The sequence below is a fragment of the Ailuropoda melanoleuca genome, chromosome 10, assembly GCF_002007445.2.
Source record: "Ailuropoda melanoleuca isolate Jingjing chromosome 10, ASM200744v2, whole genome shotgun sequence".
NCBI lineage: Eukaryota > Metazoa > Chordata > Mammalia > Carnivora > Ursidae > Ailuropoda > Ailuropoda melanoleuca.
Window position 1 is genome coordinate 102455389 of NC_048227.1, and position 16492 is coordinate 102471880.

The 16492-nt window shown below is 54.6% G+C and overlaps 1 protein-coding gene across 6 annotated transcripts in view; it reads left to right on the plus strand.

The window, feature by feature from the left end:
* Positions 1-10585, plus strand: part of IGF2R (insulin like growth factor 2 receptor) — a 112464-nt gene extending 101879 nt beyond the window's left edge. For all 6 annotated transcript variants that reach the window (XM_034669409.1, XM_034669408.1, XM_034669410.1 and 3 more), the window contains 7 exons: positions 480-594; positions 1702-1848; positions 2451-2638; positions 4460-4646; positions 6899-7051; positions 8005-8074; positions 8790-10585. In XM_034669409.1, the coding sequence (XP_034525300.1) occupies positions 480-594; positions 1702-1848; positions 2451-2638; positions 4460-4646; positions 6899-7051; positions 8005-8074; positions 8790-9206 (1277 nt within the window). In that variant the 3' untranslated portion in view covers positions 9207-10585. The remainder of the gene's footprint in view (positions 1-479; positions 595-1701; positions 1849-2450; positions 2639-4459; positions 4647-6898; positions 7052-8004; positions 8075-8789) is intronic.
* The last annotated feature ends 5907 nt before the right edge of the window (positions 10586-16492 follow it).

Here is a 16492-nt window from a genome sequence, read left to right on the forward strand (position 1 = left end):
TGTAGCTTGGAGGTCTAGCCCCTACCCTTTTACTCCAGGGGTGCTCAGAGGGCAGAGGGGGGTGTGTGGGAAAGCACCTGAAATGACCCTGGAACTATATAGAATTGGAGCATCTGTGACAGCTCCTGGTGAGTGAGGTTCTTCTCTCCGTGTCCATCGTGCCGGGCACGTGGCAGACGCTTTGGGCGGTATTCCTCTTGCACAGGTGGGGAGACGGGCTCAGAAGCTCTGCAGCCCCGCGTCAGGCAGCGAGCGAGCAGGTGGGGGGGGGGTGTGAACCCAGGTCTTCCCCAGCCGTGCAAAGTGTGGTGCGGACCGGGAGGCGGTCACTGAACTTGGCCATGCTGAGAACCCAAGACCAAAGTCTTGAGAGAGCCGAACATTCGTTCTGTCTTGGCTTTTAACATAGATGTTGACTTCTGATACTGAAGCTTTTTATAACCAGAAATAATGTCACTTCCATCCTTCATGTATTTCAGATGACAAAGTCATCGTAACTTATTCAAAAGGTTATCAGTGTGGGGAGAATAAGACAGCGTCTGCCGTCATAGAGTTGACCTGTGCGAAGACTGTGGGCAGACCATCGTTCATGAGGTGAGAGGGTCGAGGCCTGCATGGGGAGCTGTGGAGAGTATGGACTGGGGGCTCGCCAGCGTCTCTTCCCCCGGTTTTCACTTGCGGGTGTGCGGATGTGTGTGCAGGGAGAGGGTGTTTGTGCGGTGCTGAGACTTGGGGCCTGGGGAGGGGGCCAGGCCTGTTAATTGTCCTGTAGTGTGCAGGGCTGCTCCGCACAGGGAGGGATTTCCTGGAAAAGGGGCCAGGACACAGGGCCACTTGACCAAAGTGACAATGTAAAGCGATATTTCACTGACCTCTGCCTTCAGCATCATTGTAGAACCAAAGAGGCAACGGTTGGTGCTGTTCAAGGGGCCTGAGACCCCCAAGCAGGTGGGGCTGGCACTTGGGGTGCTCTTGGATTACACTAGAATTTTCCAGGCAACTCTGCATCTAGTGCTAGGAGGAGTTTGGCCAACAGAGGGAGCATATGAGCTGCTATTTCCTAACAAATGATTCTTCCAGAAGCTGGGCTGGAATTTCTGGGGAGATGCGGGAATTGTCCAAGGATTTAAATCAACGTATGAGTCAAAACTTGTAAAATAAAGTTAAAAAACTTGGGAGCAAATTTTTCCAGCTTTTAAATGTTTGCACTGTTTCTTTCTTTTTTTTTTTTTTTAAGATTTTATTTATTTGAGAGAGAGAGGGATGGGGGCAGGGAGAAGCAGACTCCCCACTGAGCAGAGAGCCTGACAGGGGGCTCGATCCCAGGACCCCAAGATCATCACCTGAGCCAAAGGCAGATGCTTCACTGACTGAGCCACCCAGCCGTCCCTGGATATCACACAGTTTCTTAATTAAAAAAAAAAACAAAAACAAAACTGTGTTAAACAGTTGCCTACTTTGTCACGTGGCTGATGTGCTGGCCCATCGTATTCCTGTGATGCTGTTGAGAAAAGTCAATAATAGCCATCCCAGCCCAGAGCTGCCCGTGCCCATCGTGGGGGTGGCAAGGGCTCGGCAGTGAGGGGGCTTCCTTGGGGACCCGGGGGCCAGGACCGCCTGGAACCCTGAAAGCCAGTCATCCAGGCGCAAGAGGTCCTGCGTCTGGCTGCGTGTGACTGCGGTCCTCGCTTGCCCCTGCAGGTTCGACATCGACAGCTGCACTTACTACTTCAGCTGGGACTCCCGGGCCGCCTGTGCCGTGAAGCCGCAGGAGGTGCACATGGTGAACGGCACCATCACCAACCCTATAAATGGCAAGAGCTTCAGCCTCGGAGATATTTATTTTAAGTAAGTGGAACATTTTCCTTTTGAGCACTGAAGTGTATTCAAGATTGAACCAGCCATTTAGATCTTCCCCTAGCAGAGGAGCTGCGAGGTAAATAGGCAGTGTGTTTTAGTTACTGTTTCTAGGTAGTTGTCCTGTTTGGCTTAAACCGAGGAAAAGCATTACTCAACTATTAAGTTTTAACACCAAAGATGGTGAATTCTCTTGAGTGTAAAGCTAAAGTCGCCCCTCCTCCTTCCCTTCCTGATAATCCCAGGGGTCGAGGCTGAAACCTCAAACCGTTTTTGGTCAGGAACCCCCGGGTGTGTCACTGGTGGGGTCCCTGAGGTCAGGTGGCCGAGGGACAGGCCCAAGCTGCTGGCCACACCTGGGGCAGGCTGAAGTGGGCATTTTCCAGGACGCCGCTGAGACCACAGGGTGGGGAGGCAGGACGACGGTGGGGTGGACGTTGGTGCCCTTGGGCATCTTCACAGGCTCCCAGGCCGGCAGAGCTGGAGAAGGGCCGTGGCCTGCAGCCCTGCAGTTGTCCCTGTGTGTGTTTGGGTCTATCGGAAACGGGTTTCTGGAAGGACTGGAGCCACTGCCATCTTTTCTGTCTCTTCAGGCTATTCAGTGCCTCTGGGGACATGAGAACAAATGGGGACAAGTACCTGTATGAAATCCAGCTTTCCTCCATCACAAGCTCTAGAAATCCGGCGTGCTCGGGGGCCAACATATGCCAGGTTAAACCAAACGACCAACACTTCAGTAGGAAAGTTGGAACTTCTGACAAAACCAAATACTACGTTCAAGGTAATTGCTTTCGTCGATGTTCTGTGTTCACCTTCTTCGAAGGAGGGGCTTTAAAATTTTCATGAAGAGGCTCCCTTCTGTTGAAATCCCCGGTTTGAAAGCAGAAGCCCGGTCTGAGTCTGTGTTTTGATACGCAGTCATCAGAACGGACTGAGTAGTATCAGTAAGACGAGCATTTCACTGTAGGAAAAAGTCACCTTAGTTCACAGGTAAATACCTGAAAACCAACACTTGGTCTCAACCCGAGGTTGTGAAGTGGGGTTGATGGCAGGAGGTAAAGTGTGCGCGTCCAGGAATTGCCTTCGATTTGGTTTTGTCCTGTTGATTCTTTACTTGGCAACTTCAGATGTTATTACGGAAGAGTAAAACATTTTACGTTTGTCAAAATGTTGAAACAATAGATGCCCTTTAAAAAGTTAAACATGTTTAAAACCCAGCCGACTCTGATGTAAAAAGGGCTCCTGAGAGATTTCCTGAGAGGAGAAGCAGCTGCTCCCCGAGTGGTAGGAACCCAGACATCTGTGTGTCCGCGTGCAGACGCTGAGCACCAGTGTCGCTGCACATGGCCGTACCCCGTGGGCCCAGCAGACAGACCCACCAGGTCAGCCTGATTCACTGTCATGACTCCACATCATGGAGTAAACTCCCGTGGCTCTTTGTGCTGTTCCAGTTATTCTGAGTTGGATTTATTTGGGTCACGCCTGCACGCGCATTTATTCGTAGTTCATTAAACTCCTTTCAGACGTTTTTACTTTCAGTGTTCACCAACACTAGAAAGTCAGTTTAAAGACCACTTTTTGCGTTTCAGTGTAAATCTCTTCCCGAGTCTGCCCTCGTTCCAGAGGGCAAGAGCAGGAAGCCACGGAGCCCTGTCTTGCTGTGATTTGGAGCTGCCGTCGGCTCCCCCATCAGCTCGGGGGCATGTGCCCACGTGCCGGCCTGGTGGGGCGGTCCATTCAGGTCACGCCTCAGCCAGGTACGAGTGAGAGAGAACACGTGGGGCCTTCCCAAGCCTGGCCCGCGGAGCCTGGGGCTCCGGGCTCCCTTCTGTTCGTGGACGTGGCTGCTTCACACGCCGAAGGCCCTGGCTCCGTAGCAGTGGTGGACTGTGAACTTTGAGCCACCCGCAGAGTTTGGAGAGGGCAACGTCCGCACACGGCTCCCTCACTCCTGACACCAGCTGCAGGTTTCGGGGAGCTTCTGTCGCTACCCTGAGGCCTGATCATTTGCTAGAACTCAGGACTCGCTTGAGCTGTTAGGTCACAGTTAAGGATGGAAATTGGCTAAGGGAAGAAGCACATGGGGTTGTGTCCAGAAGGGAGCCGGATGCTTTCATTGTCCTCTCCCTGTGGCGTGAGGTGTGTTCCATTCCCAGCACCAGTGTGTGGTGACGTGCACGGAGTCTCACCAGCCAGGGAATCTCAGCAGTCCCCCAGAGTCCAGGGCTCCGTTGCGGAGGCTTGTTTAGTTGGTGGCTGGCTGGTTGCCCGCTGGGTCCATTTCCGTCTTGAGACATGCTGATACCACACGGCCAGCCCCTGTTCTAAGTCCTTCTGTTAGCTGAGGACAGAGGCTGGACCTCTTCTGCGGCAAGGTTCAAGTCTTTCCCGGTCCCTGATGTGAGGCAGGGGCTCCGTAGTGTGTGTCGGGCGGCCTGTGAGAAAACAAGCATGTGGGACCTTTGGAGAAGGCCCTTCATCTATGATTTTAACTTTTAAGTCTATGCAAACTTTTTACAGACCGTGGAAAGATGAACTCGGCCCTTTATTGAAATATTGATGGTAATGTCGTGTGGCTGTGCTGTGCTTTCCTTTCCGACAGATGGTGATCTAGATGTGGTGTTTGCCTCGTCCTCTAAGTGTGGAAAAGATAAGACGAAGTCTGTGTCTTCCACCATCTTCTTCCACTGCGACCCTTTGGTGAAGGACGGGATCCCCGAGTTCAGCCACGAGACCGCCGACTGCCAGTACCTCTTCTCCTGGTACACCTCTGCTGTGTGTCCTCTGGGGTGAGTGCGCTGCTCTGGCACGGTCAGGACCTTCCTGTCGGTCACTTTCCCCTCAGGATGCACACTTCCCAGCTGTACCCCCAGCCTGCTCCCTCAGAGCTTAGCTCAAGCATCTGCTTGTACGTGTTCTCCACCCCCACCCCCAGGGGTGTCTTGTGGGAATATTCCAGCACATCCGAGAGCCAGAGAGGCAAACCCCATGTAGCCAGTGTCCGGCTTCAGTGGCTGTCCAGGGCTTGTCCTTCCTGGTCCCCCATGCCCTCCTCACCACCAGCCGCCACGCCCAGTGCATCGGCCCTCCGCCAGCATGCACGCACGAGGCCTGAGCGCCCCCACTTTGTTTCCCAGCCTTTCCCAGCCGACATGTCCCCTCACTGGCTCGCGGGAGGAAGCTGCTGTGTCTCATCTTGGTGTTTCCAGCACCCTTTTCCATGTGTTCTAGTGCAGATTATCATGTGCGAAGTGTTACTTTAACTTGAATGAGTGTCGTCTGTGTTTGAAGGAATGAACACTGGTTCTACAGATTTTGAAAATCCGCCGTAGGCCAGGTTTTCATGGGAAGTATGCATTTCTGTGCTGAGGGCTTTCCGGTGAGGGAAGGGCGATCTGGGCCTCCATGTGGCCTCAGGGAACCTGACTCTTCTCGGGCCCCATGGCCTTTGTTCCTCTGCCCGGTCCATGGCCATGGTTAGAGGCCCTCATCTAGAACACAGGGTTACACACTGCTATCCTCTTGGATTTGTTTTCTACCTGTTTCATCCACGTCAGGTTCTTACAGGAGCTTCTCATTCTTTGTCCTAAGATCAGGAGGAAAAGTTCTTGCCTTGCTGTGGTTTGCCTTGTGTCCTGGAGAAGGGTTTCCTTGCGGTCCATAGAAACCGTGCTAGGGACAGTGGAGGGAGTTCCAGATCCCATCTGTCAAATCTTAAATCAGCTTTCACTTCTAAAAGGAGTCCTGTATTTTCCGGAATGTGGATGTAAGCAAGTCGTAGCAAATTTCTAAACGTTGGTGCCGTATAGGCAGCACACATGGCGTTAATTAAGTTAAGAATCAGTAACGAGAAATTAACCGAAAAATAGAAGCACATTTGGACGGTAAAGCACTCGTCAGAATAGTTCCTGGCTCACAGGAGAGCCCAGGAGTAGGAATGAGAACACACTTAGAAGTGAGTGATGTCGAGCGCCTCCCTGGTCCGAGCGCCGGCGTGCAGCCCCGGGGCTCCTGTGGGTGGCTGACGCCCTGCCCGACCCAACTTGCGGGGCAGGGAGTGCGGGGCTGGGGGGGTCCCCGCCCGAGCAGACAGTGACTGGGAACGCTGAGCTCCTCCTCCTCGTGTTACGGAACCGGATCGCTTGGCTCGGGCTGAGTTTGATCAGCGCGGTTACCCTTACGTGGTCGGGCCGTCGGCTGCCTGCTGACCCCACTTGAACTGAGTGGTTTTCTGAACTTGTAGCATTTTTAGCATCCAGTTTGCTGCGTGTGTGTGGCCTGTCGCTGTGCCCTCTCTCCTGCCGAGCAGCTGGACGATCCGTCACTGTCCTCTGCCTTCTCAGGGTGGGGTAGGGTTGCCGGTGGTGTGTTCTGTCACCGCAGGCCCGAGGGCCCGGAGGATCGGAAGTGTTGAGTCATTCCACAAACGCCTGGTTCTCTGAGTAGAAAGGGAAGTCCGTCCTGGTGCTTCTCATTTTATATTAATTTTTACTCTTTTCCTTGAATGGTTAAGGTCCTGGAAGTACACTGCTTTTCTCCACGCATGGGTAGAGGGAAAAAAAAGCTTCTCTGGTTGAATAGCGGCTGTGTTCGTCACTAGTCCTGCCTCCCGGGACAAGCAGCCTGGACAGACTGTGTCGCGCCCCGCAGTGTCCTGGGGGTTCCCTCAACCCCCACAACGCACTGATGCCCCATCCCAAGGTTCCCAAGACGAGATGAGGGAGGGAGAAGCCTTCCCCAGGCGGTGGTCACTGTTTGTCCCCAGAGAGGAGACCTGTGGTCCTGGGAGACCAGAGGGCCAGCTGGTCCCTCTCTTCCGCTTCACGGGAGCCTCTGTGCCCTGACAGCTGTTCGGTCTGATGAGCCAGGACTGAGGCTGCGGTCTCTATCGCCGCTGTGCGCCTCGCTCCCATGTGCTGTACTCCTGTCTGATCTCGCTCTCCAAGGACTTTGTCCATTGCCGCTCTCCACATCCCAGGTTGGGAACCGCGAGGGTCGTTGCTCTGGTGGCATGCCCCTGAGTGGTGTGGCTTCTTTTCAGGGTGGGCCTTGACGGTGACGGTGCAGGCGAGGACATGCCGGAGCACAAGGGGCTGTCGGAGCGAAGCCAGGCCGTGGGGGCGGTCCTCAGCCTGCTGCTGGTGGCGCTCACCGGCTGTCTGCTGACACTGCTGCTTTACAAGAAGGAAAGGAGGTAAGGAGAGGGAGACGGGTGCCTCAGCGTGGCGTCCTGGGATCTGTGCTCGTGTGTGTGTGTGAGAGAACGTTATGGAAGCTGTCTCTGAAGTTGTGTTTCGTAAATGGCTGCATTCCTGTGACGACGTGTTCCGTCTGAGCGGCCGTCTGGGCGTGTGAGTCAGGCATGTAGCTGATGGCTCTGTGGGCTCTCAGCCTGGCCCACCAGTTTCTAGGACGTTGGTCTTCGGTTGTGTCCAGAGATAGAAAATGAACACCTTTCATGAGCAGACTTCTGATCCGCGGAGCCCTCTACACTATCCTCCCGCTCCCCTTCCTCCCCTTTCAGAAGGGAGCGTTTATGAGATGCCGCTTTGGGGCACGTATGACGCCATCCTCTTGGCTCACCTTTCCTAGGTAAAAGGGCTCGTGCCCACGTGTGGCTGTACGTCCAGTAGATTGCCATGTCATGCGTGAAGGAAGCACAGAGCCCGAGAGCCCTGTGGTGTGGCCGGCCCCGGCAAATGAGAGCGGGCATCCTGAGTGCAGCCATCCCACCCCGGAGAGGCTGGCACGGGGATGAAGAATCAGGGCAGAAGGGCTGGGTAGGAGCTGGTCTTGGGTTGGCACACATAATCTCATTGCAGCCTGGGGTGGCAGGGACACGTGGCCTTATAGTCACACGGAGAGTGGAAGCACAAATGTCAGCTAACTTGCTCTTGCCCTTGCTACCCTAAGAGGTGGAGCCGGGTTTGAATCCACTTTTGTCTGATTCCAGGGTGTTCTTTTCACTGAACTGGTTTATAGCCACATTGCCGTGGGCTTAGCATGCCCAGGCCGTGGAGGGCTGTGTCGTGGGGCCACAGGCGTCTCTGTCGGCGGGCGCTCGAGGTGCGGGGGCAGGGGAGGGCTGGCCAGGCGGCCCTCCTGCCCTGCCGTTTCCGCCGTGCAGTGAGTGTGCTCGCCTTCCAGGGAGATCGTGCTGAGCAGGCTGGCCAGCTGCTGCAGAAGAAGCGCGGACGTGTCCTACAAATACTCAAAGGTGATTTCCCGTTTCCTGCCCCCCGCCCCCCAGGGTTGGGCTGTGCGGACGCTGATGCCCTCGATCAGTGATGACTAGAAAATGCCATCACAAGCTCTTTGAGATACGAAAGGGAAAACGTCATCCATCGCTTTTAACCCAAACACACTTTCTGTGTTGTTTTCCTTCAAGTTTTTCTCATTGCTGTTACAGCTGATTTTCTTAGAATGTTTAATACTCAACTTGCTTCTACTTTTTTGATTATTTTAAAAAAATGAAAAATAATGAAAATTTTTGTGCATCTGGCATTTGGATGGATGCTTTCAGATAAATTTCTCCAAAGCAGGCATTATTTGGCTAAAGAGCCTACACATGGCTTGTGAGAACTCCTGGCAGACGGCTTTCTAAAATGCTTATCTCAGACTCAGTCCCGTCCTTCCTGTGGTTTCTCTTACGGCTCAGCCCCACCTGTCTCCCCCTACCCCCCCGGGGCACCTGGCTTCAGTAGAGGCTGCTTTCTGCCCTTCGTGACACTCTCTACCTTGGTGGGGTCTCAGCAGGAGCTGACAGTTACCAGCCCTCCCTTCCTCTCCTGGTGGGGAGCCTGGGAATGTGGTGACTGCAGTGGGCAGGGAAGGGGGGCCCCCGACTCTGGGGTAGGTTGTGGGAGGGTCTCGGGGTAACAGAACGGGGTGGAGCCTCAGTAGGCTCCAGGGTCCTGCTTTGTCCTTGGCAGGTAAACAAGGAGGAGGAGGCAGATGAGAACGAAACGGAGTGGCTGATGGAAGAGATCCAGGTGCCGACCCCGAGGCCTGGGAAGGAAGGACAGGAAAACGGCCACATAACCACGAAGTCTGTGAAGGCCGAAGCCCTCACCTCCCTGCATGGGGACGAGCAGGACAGTGAGGATGAGGTCCTGACCATCCCAGAGGTGAAGGTGCACTCGGGCAGAGGGACTGGGGCTGCGAGCGTGCCGCATGGGAGAATCCCGCAGAGGAGGGGGCTTCGGGAGAGCGCAGAGGGCGCTGGGGTGCTGGCAACAGGGGACCAGGCCCGCAGAGGGAAGCCCAGGCCCGCGCCGCAGACGACCATGAACTCCGGCGGCCTGGCGTCTTTCCACGATGACAGTGACGAGGACCTCTTACACATCTAGTCTCCTGGTGCTTCCAGGAGACGCGGGTCCGGCGTCGCCAGGTACCTCCAACCAAATAAGACTTCAGCTCGATGATGCTTCTATCATTTTTGCCTTTAACAGAAACTGTTTCAAAAGGGAAGAGTTTTTGTGATGGGGGAGAGGGTGAAGAGGTCAGGTTTACAGTCCTTGGAAGGAGGCTCTGCTCCCGTGGCCAGGGCGGAGCCGGGGCCCTGGGTTTTGTCCCCAGCCCTCACTTAAAAGCATGGCAGCCGTGCGTTTCATAATGTGCGCCTGGGCCAGACGCATCTTGGAACCGAGGGCTGTGTATTTGAGAAAAACCCTTGCTGCTTTAGGCCCTGTAGGGTTTTGACCATTATATTTTAGCATTTAATTCTCTCCTCCTATTTATTGACTTTGACAATTACTCAGGTTTGCGAAAAAGGAAAAAAAAACAAAAAAACAACCCAACAGTCTTTTTGCCAACGGCAGGGGTAACGTTGTGCTTCGTCCCTTGTCCGGAGGAGGAGCTGTCGGTATGCTAGGAAGGTTCCATATGAGATTTTGAGCTGGTCAATAATGTATCCTCTGAGTTAGAGCGCTCCATTCTGTCCTTCCTTCTTGCTTCCTGTTCCTGAAGGGAAGCGCATGTGCAGGCACACGCACGTGCGGGGTCCCCGAGTGCCCAGGCTTTGGAGGGTTCACCTGTTCTCTGCCTTTAGTCAGTAACGGCTGCAGCTTTTTGCATGACGTCCTCAATCCTAGGTGCACAGAGCACATGTATCAGTATTTCTTTCGCCGGCTGGTGAATTCAAACAACCCACCCAAAGATTATTTTTGTGTGTGTGTGAGGATGGAGTTGAGATGTCAGAGAAAATAACTTTTTTCCAGATTTGGGATATAGGTCTCACCTCTTCAGGTTCTCATGATACCACCTTTACTGTGCTTATTTTTTTAAGAAAAAAAAAAAAAGTGTTTATCAACCATTCGACCTATAAGAAGCCTTAATTTGCACAGTGCGTGACTTAATGGAAATTGCATGAAAGCCTATGGGCCAGCATTTCGCCCTAGCGTTGCACTTGGGATTCCTGCTTTGGGGGTGCTGGATCGGCCTCTCAGTGCTGCAGGACGGGAGGGCAGGACCACTGTCCTTCCCTGGCTGTTGGCACCTTTCTTGAAGTGTTTAATGAATGACTTTTCTCGAATTATAGAATTGTATATAGACTCAGTGGTATTCATGTACTGAAAAGCAAGCTACCCTTGGTTTGTACTCGGTTTGGCTGGCTAACTTGATTTCAACATGAGTGTATTTTTTAAAATTGATTTCTTTCCTCATTTTTTTTCAATCAAATTTACTGTAATATTAAGTATTCAACATTTCAATAAAAGATAAATTATTAGTCGGGTGTTACTGCTTTTTCCCCCTTGATGGCGAAAAGTTGCCAAGCCCATTGCCAAGCCTGCTGGCCATGTGTTCTGTGATAGAAGTTCCTGAAGAGGTCTGCGTTTGGGTTTGGCGGGGGGGGGGCGGGGTGTCCCACTGGCTCTCCGTGAGCAGCACCGCGGGCACTCTTTAGACTCGTTCCTGTGGGCAGGTGTGAGCGCCAGGGCCACCTTGCCTGCATTTGGCTCCCTCGAGGTCTGCTGTCATCCCTCTTTTCGAGAAGGCAGATGTCAGGGTATCCCCAGGTAGCCCAAGCAGCCACCTAGGACTTCGGATTCCGGCGTGGCCAGCGAGTAAGTCAGGGAGCTGTCCCCATCTCGCCCGCGGTCGTTCCTCTGTACGCTTGTCACTCTGACCCGTAATTGGAGCTTCCGAGATGTTAACACCAAAGCAGACGCGAAGCAGGAAGTGAAGCGTCAACTTGGGCTTCTTGAAGTCAACGTCCTTCCTTTCTTCTATCTCATTTTTTCATTATCCAGTTGGAGTCCTTTTTTTTGTCCTAAGGATTTTACAGTGTTTCTTCTGAAACAGACACTCAGGTGTTAGAAGAGTGTATGTTATGACCCAGGTGTCTCTGGTCCTCGGGCATCGTGTCCAGCAGGCTGTTCTCCCAGCCCTCCCCCGCTTTCTTCTAAGACACAGGAAGCCCCTCAGTCAGGAGGGCCACTTGCACGCACATGCTGACCTGTTGGTGAGCTCGATGGCGGGAGTGTTCCTCTGCGCCCCGGGCCGCCTGCCGAGCTTGCAGCTCATGACCGGCTGGCAGAGGGGGCCAGGTGACCCATGTGCTTGCGGGCGTTTGCTTGGACTCTTGAGAACCTAGGCCATCGCTGTCCTGGGCTCTGAAGACAGTCACCATCCCTGCCAGCTGTTGCTGTAGGTAGTTTTAGGAAAATGTGCCCTGACCCCAAATAGGAACTATGATGTTTTCAGAGAAGTGATTTTATTGGTAAGAGTACAACCCTGCTACTCCATTTCCTTGAACCAAATTTTTTACGCCCTTTGTTGAAGACTGTCCAAGAGCGGCAGAGAGAGAGAGTAAGGGGGGGATAAGCACAGTGTAGGCGAACCTATGTCAAGGAAATCCATAGTAGGGTAGAGATCTGCTCTTACTAGAACATTTCAAACCATTTGAAACCGGTTCTTTGCCACAACCACCAAAATCGTACAGTGCATATGATGAGCCCTTCAGGAAAGTTTAAAACCTGGGCACGTAAAACAATCTTGTGGGATAACCCAGTCCTTCGTGTGAGTGAACTGATGGGCATGAAGGGCTTAACTAAGTCTCTTCTTGGGGATCAGTCACTAGGGGATAGTGAGCACGTTGGGGGCAGGTGGTCTGGATGAGGTTAGATCTAGAGAAATCCCCTTCACCAGCTTCTCAAGAACACCCATGACTCAGGTGCGTTCACAGGGCTGGCTGGCTTCTCCCGCTGAACGTCGCTGACTTGGGGTTAGCCTCCCCCTCGAGCTAGCCTTGCTGTGGGGCCCGGGAGCGTGGGGCGAGTGAATGGTCCCAGCGGAAAGCAGGCATGGGGCTGCTGTGGGTGCCGGGCTGGCCGCCCAGCTGGGCAGTCCTGTGACATGTGTCCAGGCTCAGCGGGGACAGTGTTTTGGGCAGATGGAGGAGGTAAGGCTGGAGCAGGCCAGGGATTTGAAGTGTCTCCTGAAAGTCACAGTGAGGAGTGTGCACTTGGCCAAAGGCCTGTGAGAGCCGCGGAAGGGGGCAGCGGCGTTGGTACAAGAAAGGACCGGATGCACGCTGACACCCAGATGGCAGTGTGGGCCGCCCCGTGGCCGTCTGTGCACACACTGGAGAGCTGGAGGCTCTCAGCCTGGAAATAAGTAGTCCGGGCAGAAATAAAGTTTTCCTGAAGATGGAGGGAAATGGGGTTCCTGGGTGACTCAGTTGGTGAAGCGTCTGCCTTAGGCTTCGGTCATGATCCCAGGATCCTGGGTTGAGTCCTGCATTGGGCTCCCTGCTCCGTGGGGAGTCTGCTTCTCCCCCTCCCTCTGCCCCTACCCCTGCTTGTGTGCACGCACTGTCAAATAAATAAAATCTTTTTTTAAAAAAAGATTTTATTTATTTATTTGACAGAGATAGAGACAGCCAGCGAGAGAGGGAACACAAGCAGGGGGAGTGGGAGAGGAAGAAGCAGGCTCATAGCGGAGGAGCCTGATGTGGGGCTCGATCCCATAACGCCGGGATCATGCCCTGAGCCGAAGGCAGACGCTTAACCGCTGTGCCATCCAGGCGCCCCCAAATAAATAAAATCTTAAAAAAAAGTGGAAAGAGCTAAGGTAGGCTTGTGAACAATTAACTCTTGTTTCCTCACCTCGTAGTTTTTGCTGTGTGTTGACCAGTTTGCAAACCAAAGTCAGTAAAAAATTACTTCCAATGTGATTTTTTTTTAAGATTTTATTTATTTATTTGACAGAGAGAGAGACAGCCAGCGAGAGAGAGAACACAAGCAGGGGGAGTGGGAGAGGAAGAGGCAGGCTCCCAGCAGAGGAGCCTGATGTGGGGGCTCGATCCCAGAACGCCGGGATCACGCCCTGAGCCAAAGGCAGACGCTTAACGACTGAGCCACCCAGGCGCCCTTCTAGTATGATTTTGATACAGTGTTAGAGGAAAACCAGATTGAACACGTGGTACAGCTGCCGTCACCCCTGGACCGGGCAAAACCGTGCAGGCCCCGTCTGTGCTCACAGCCATGCTGGGGTGACCCGAGGGCTGCTCTCAGCTCCGTCCTGGAGGAAACGGCCTTGGGGAGCTGGCTGCGGGGGGTGCGGTGCCCCAGAAAACCCTGAAAGAAGCCAGGGGCTGCGTCCCAGCAAACCTTGGGACACTCGGCTACAGACTTTTTTTTTTTTTTTTGAGACAATCAGAACATACAGAAATTTTGAACAAACAGGACAAGGAACTTTTTTCTTTGAACCATGTGAAAGCGAGCTGCCTCCCTGATGCCTCACTTTCCCTGGACACTTTGGGATGTCATCCAGCAGGAGCACGATGCCACCACCCAGCCCAAAACACGAAGGTCGATCCCGGTGACCAGTCGAGCCTTGGGCTATCCAGGCATCACCGCTTGTCACAGCAGATGCCCTTTTTCAGAAGGACCCCGTTCAGAAATCTATGTTGTACTCAGTTACTCTGTCTTTTGAGTTTATTTCAGCCCAGAAAGTTCCTCCGTCTTCTTTGTACTGCCATGGCTTTGGCGCGGGAGGCTGCCTGCCTCACCCTGCTCGGGGTCTGACACCCTGACAGGCCACTCTCCCCATGGGCCGCCCCTCACCCGCCCTGGCCCTGGAGGATCCCTTCCGGGGCAAGGTCTGGGGGGGTCCCACGCACAGGAGTTTCTGTGGCCATGGAGCCGGGGTGCGCCATCCCTCTGGATGTAGATGTGTTCACCAGCCAGGAAGCTCTCCAGACCCCCCACGTTGGAGATTCTTAGAAAGGCTTCATTATGTCGGCTTGATGGACCATTAGCTCCATTTTCAGTCCTTCTTCCTCCTCAAGAGAAAGGGGGTGAAAGCTAAGCTTCTAAGCATGCCTTGGTCTATCCCGTGACCAGGAGCCATCCAGAGGCACCTCATTAGAATAAAGGACACTCCTGTCATCCAGGAAATTACAAGGATTTCAGGAGCTCTGTGCCAGAAACTGGGGGCAGAGACCCAGACACCTTTCCTATGATCTCATGCCAGTAGAAAGGCCTGCCTTTCAGCTTGGAGTGTGTGAAGTCCTGCCTTTGGGGAGGTTTGCCCCTGGTCCTCCTCCTTCCTGCCCTCCCAGCCAGTGCTCAGCCCGCTGGCAGCAGCGCCAGTAGGCAGGGGGACCGCAGAGCTGCAAACCCCCAAGGTGGGCTGTGCTTTGTACCAAACCACCCAGGATAGCCCTGGGCTGGAGACCAGCTCCCAGTGCCCATGGAGCAAACAGATGAGAGTCCAGAAACACAAGGGCACCCTTGGTACCGTGAGCATCACTCTATCTGCCTCTGATGTGTGCAGGAGGAAGGACCTGCCCTTAAGGTCTGGGTCGTCCCAGGGCTGAGATGGGGCTCGGGGAAGGTATTTCCTATCTGACAGCATTTTGATGTCCTCTGTCAGCAGCTCGAGCTGAGGCTCCTGGGGTCCCACCCTGTGCCCAGATGGCCCCCTTGACCCAGCGTCCCGGGGGTCAGGTTGTTTTGCAATCCAGCAGCTGGGAGCCTGCCCCGGCATGATCAGGTGATGATGCTGGGTAAAGTCCCACGGGGTCCTGGAAAGCTGGCCATCCTATGTTGGGGTGAGGATATGGGGAAATGGGTTTGCTTGGGGAGCTTGGCTCTCCCACCACCATGTGCCCAAGCTGAAGGACTGGTTAACCAGAAAACCACAGACTGCTTCCCCGTTCAGCCCATGGCCCTGCCCACAGCAAGACTATGACAATTCATAGCCAGCTCCTGGTTCCGCAGGCACAGCCTTGGTCCCTCCTGGTCAAATGCAGGATGTGAGAGTCTCTGTCTGTGGTTCTGCGGTGGAGGCCAGAGGACCCCACTGCCGGCTCCCAGCTCTGCCTTACAGTGAGGAGGGCAAGGAGGGATGAGGATGAGGCCTGGAGGGGCCCGGCCACCACCGGCTGGCGCTCCAAGAACAGCCATGGGGCAGGCATGCAGTCAGATGGGCTGGGAAAGGAGTGCTTGAACCCGGTCTCTGCCGCCAATGCCCTGACCTCAGAGGTCAGCCTGGCAAGTAGGGTCCCAGAGGGGCGTGTGCGGGGCACAGTCAGGCAGCCACAGGCCTGGTGGGCAGGGCTGTGCATAGGCCCCGGGCTCTCCTCATTATTGCTATGTAGCCACATTACCACGAAACTAGCCGTGGAAAGCCACGCACGCTGGTCTCCGGTTTCTGGGGGGAAGGAGGGCGGCCGCAGTGTAGCTGGACCCTCTGCAGTCTGGGGAAAGATCTGCTTCGGAGCCTAGGTAGTCCCTGCCCTGTAGGCCCGAGGGTCTCTGTGAGCCAGGGCGCCCTATGTCCTTGCCACGTGGACTCCCGCACGGGGCCACTTGCTCTGGCAAAGCCAGCCACGGGAAGGGGGCCTCCCAGTAAGGCGGCTGATACGCTGTACGTGATGTCACACGCGAGCATGGCCACGTTCGCGGTGTTTCATGGGCACAAGCCAGTCTCAGGGTGCAAGCACCAGGAGGCAGGGTCATGGGGGGCCACCTTCCCGTCCCTGCCTGCCACAGCCTTCCTGCCTTTCCTTACCTCCTGCTTGTCCCCCCGACCCCCACCACCCCGTCAGCGCACTAGATGTGCTGTACAAAGCAGGCCGAGGGGCCAGTTTGTGGGGCCCCCCTAGTGCCCTCTGCGTGAGCTGTCCCTTTGTGAGTCTATGCCCCGTGAAGTGTGTGCCGCGTGGAGTTAGAGGCTGCCCCGTCTCTGTGTCCCGGGGCCGGGCACTGCCTGAAACCTAGAGGGACTGGGCCATACCTGTCGAGGGAGCAAGAGCACTAACATGGGAGTTGCCGGACCAAGCGCAGGTCAATGAATTAAGGGATGTGGCTCTGGAGCAGAACAAGGTTCAAGTTCAATGACACTGTGAACTTGGGAAGTTGCTGTTAGCTCCCCAAGCCTCTGTTTTCCCAGCTTTGCAGTGGGGGGAGTGATAGCACCTCCCGCAAGTCGGTCCTGAGGTCTTCAAGAACACACGTTGGGGCCCTGAATTGGCGGCTGATGGCCTCTGTCGTTGGCAGTCACCGGTTGAACTGGCTGGCGGCCGGGTCTTTGGCCTGTGCTCGTTCACTGCTCCCCTTTCCACGGGGTGCTGGCCTGCAGAGCCCTCTGCGGAGAATAGGACGGGGTGCTCAGCAGAGTGGTGCAC